This window comes from Atta cephalotes (assembly GCF_000143395.1).
Source record: "Atta cephalotes unplaced genomic scaffold scaffold00043, whole genome shotgun sequence".
Classification (NCBI taxonomy): domain Eukaryota; kingdom Metazoa; phylum Arthropoda; class Insecta; order Hymenoptera; family Formicidae; genus Atta; species Atta cephalotes.
In genome coordinates, this window is record NW_012130107.1 from 422,185 (window position 1) to 424,682 (window position 2,498).

General features: G+C 38.4%; 1 protein-coding gene across 1 annotated transcript in view; it reads right to left on the bottom strand.

Annotated features, from left to right (window-relative positions):
• Positions 1 to 497: 497 nt before the first annotated feature.
• The window catches only part of LOC105622263 (protein hairy), a 5,789-nt gene continuing 3,788 nt past the window's right edge, over positions 498 to 2,498 (bottom strand). The window contains exon 3 of the mRNA XM_012203683.1: positions 498 to 1,709. Coding sequence (XP_012059073.1) covers positions 498 to 1,709 — 1,212 coding nt within the window. The remainder of the gene's footprint in view (positions 1,710 to 2,498) is intronic.

Sequence of the window (2,498 nt, forward strand, 5' to 3'; positions counted from 1 at the left end):
GCTATTCACATATTACGCGTTGTGACAGACTTAACAAAATATTGTTTAATCTATTTAAAGCTTATGAGTCTTTACGAAATGGCGAAGATGCATAATGATGCATCAAGTACATTAACAGTACTTACTCAGAAAATATATAATTAATTTCACGCACGAAATCGCCTTATCATCATTAAAGTGAGCTTGTTTATCTTTAAACTATTTTTTAATTTACTAGAATTACTTACGATATTTCAAAATACCGAGTTTAACAAGAAATACATAATATGTATCACACAAAAATTCTGTTTTCTTGATTATTTCTGTGATTTATGCAAACCGAAACAAATTTTCAAAATATGTAAAATGATATTTTCATGGCACGCTCTCACTAATCAATTATAATTTGATAATTTCTAATCAGAAAATACATCTAATTCGCCTTTTTGTGTTAAATATTTCCAAAATAATTGTTCAATTTCGTAATATTTTTAATCTTTCATTTTTAGCAATAACGATCACCAGGGTCTCCACATATCGCCGTTAGTAGCAAAAGAACCTGCTGGGCTTGCTGGGAAGTTATCGGAATTTGCATTGCAATTTCGTGGTGTCTGACAATTCTGACTTCCGGGCAAATCTTGGGTAGGAATTGCGGAAGATTGCTCATTTGTGCTCTTAAGCACGTCGGTATTATTCATCGAGGAGGTCGAACTAGTGGGTTCTTGATATCTTGGTCTCTTATCTGAGATCGCCAAAAGCCCGTCGGAATGACGTCTTCTGAAACCGTCTCTCTTGAGCAGCAAGCCACTCGAGACGCGATTGTAAGTCTTGTCTGTAATTACGGAAAGCGGCTGTCGCAAACCGTGCATTATGGTACCATTCGTATGAGTGGCATTGTCCAAACCTTCCGCAACGTCTTTTTTATTTGCAACATTATTATCCACGACCTTAGATTCCAAGAATGTCATTGCGGGTGACTTTCGGTCACTAGTCGAGCTAATTTGCGGTTTCTGGGTTTCTGGCGAAGATGAGAAGCTCTTTGAGGACGCAGGACTCTGTTCGGGTAATTTGAATTGATGTTGTGGCTGATGATGATTAGGCGTCGTCGCCCGTGGATGTTCCGAATGATGACTCTCATCGCCGTAACTCGACGTGGAAGTCGAAGGGCTTAGTAATGGGGTGTGTGGCCGATGAACGGCGGTAAAAGCCGACGATTGACCGATCCTTGTAGATGTATCCGTAGCTGGTGGAAAAAAGGGAAAATTCGCGGAGATCCCGGCGGATTGCGGCACCAAGAATGCCAATTCGCCCGTTGGCAGTCGACTCGGAATCAATTGGACTCCATTCGGTATCTGTATTCTCGCGCTACCGTTGTTATTCTCATCCCCATTCTGGAAATCGCTCTGGAAACCAACCTTTACCTCCGGATAGAGACGTTCCGGCATGTAGGGCACGTACTGGCTGTAGAATGGCGCCATTTGCTGGAGATGGCTCACGCAATTGTTCAAGTGTGATACCAATCGTTGCTTGATGGCAGGGTCGACGTTCTCGAGGCGGTTGATGTATCGTGATACTTCGGTAGCACATTCGGAAAATCCGGAACGGAATTTCGTTAGTACCACCGGATCGTTGGCGACGGCGGTACTCAATTGCTGCCGCTGCATCGTTTGTATATGCTTCACCGTCATTTCGAGGATATCGGCTTTCTCGAGCTTCGAGTGCCTAGTTGGCTATAACAAGCAAAAATGATAAAAGTCACAATATAAATTATTGATATAATAATTAATAATACAAAAACAAATTGTGTATATTATTATATTATCCATTAAACATATTTGGATAGAAAAAGAATGACCTTGAAATGACCTAAATGACCTTTCGGTCGAGAAGTTAGAAAGTATAACGTGCATCGGTACTGAAAGAGCTCTATGTTATCTACGGAAGTTAGTCGGCAATAAAGGTACGGTAAAAGGGATATTACAATAAAAGGGATATAAAATGGGAGATTTCTTCTTATTCAAAGATCAGTAACTATATCCGAGGAATTGACTTCTTGTCAGAAGAAGAATTCTTCGACATCGATCCTCTATTGAAGAAATGTATAGTATGATGACGCGATACGCCCATATAATTGACTTGATGTGAACTGTTACCGTAATAACAGTCTAGCAACTACAGTAGCTAATGCAGCCTATTTTATAGTTAGTGCCTAAGGGCACCTAAGGACGCTCTGTTCTCACACACATTCTCCTAGATTTTTTTATTATAAACCGCATGCAATAGATCATTAACAATCGTTTTATTCAAGTCACGCGTGAATTGCTTAGGGACGTTTATCTCTCACAAACATGCCATTATGGAATAATCTATCGATAAGCGAATGTGAATTGTATACATATGTATACATTATAACATATCGTATATAATTCATACATATATTATATATGAATATATAAAGTAATAAATTATATACTGTATATATATATATATATATATATATATATATATATATAATAATA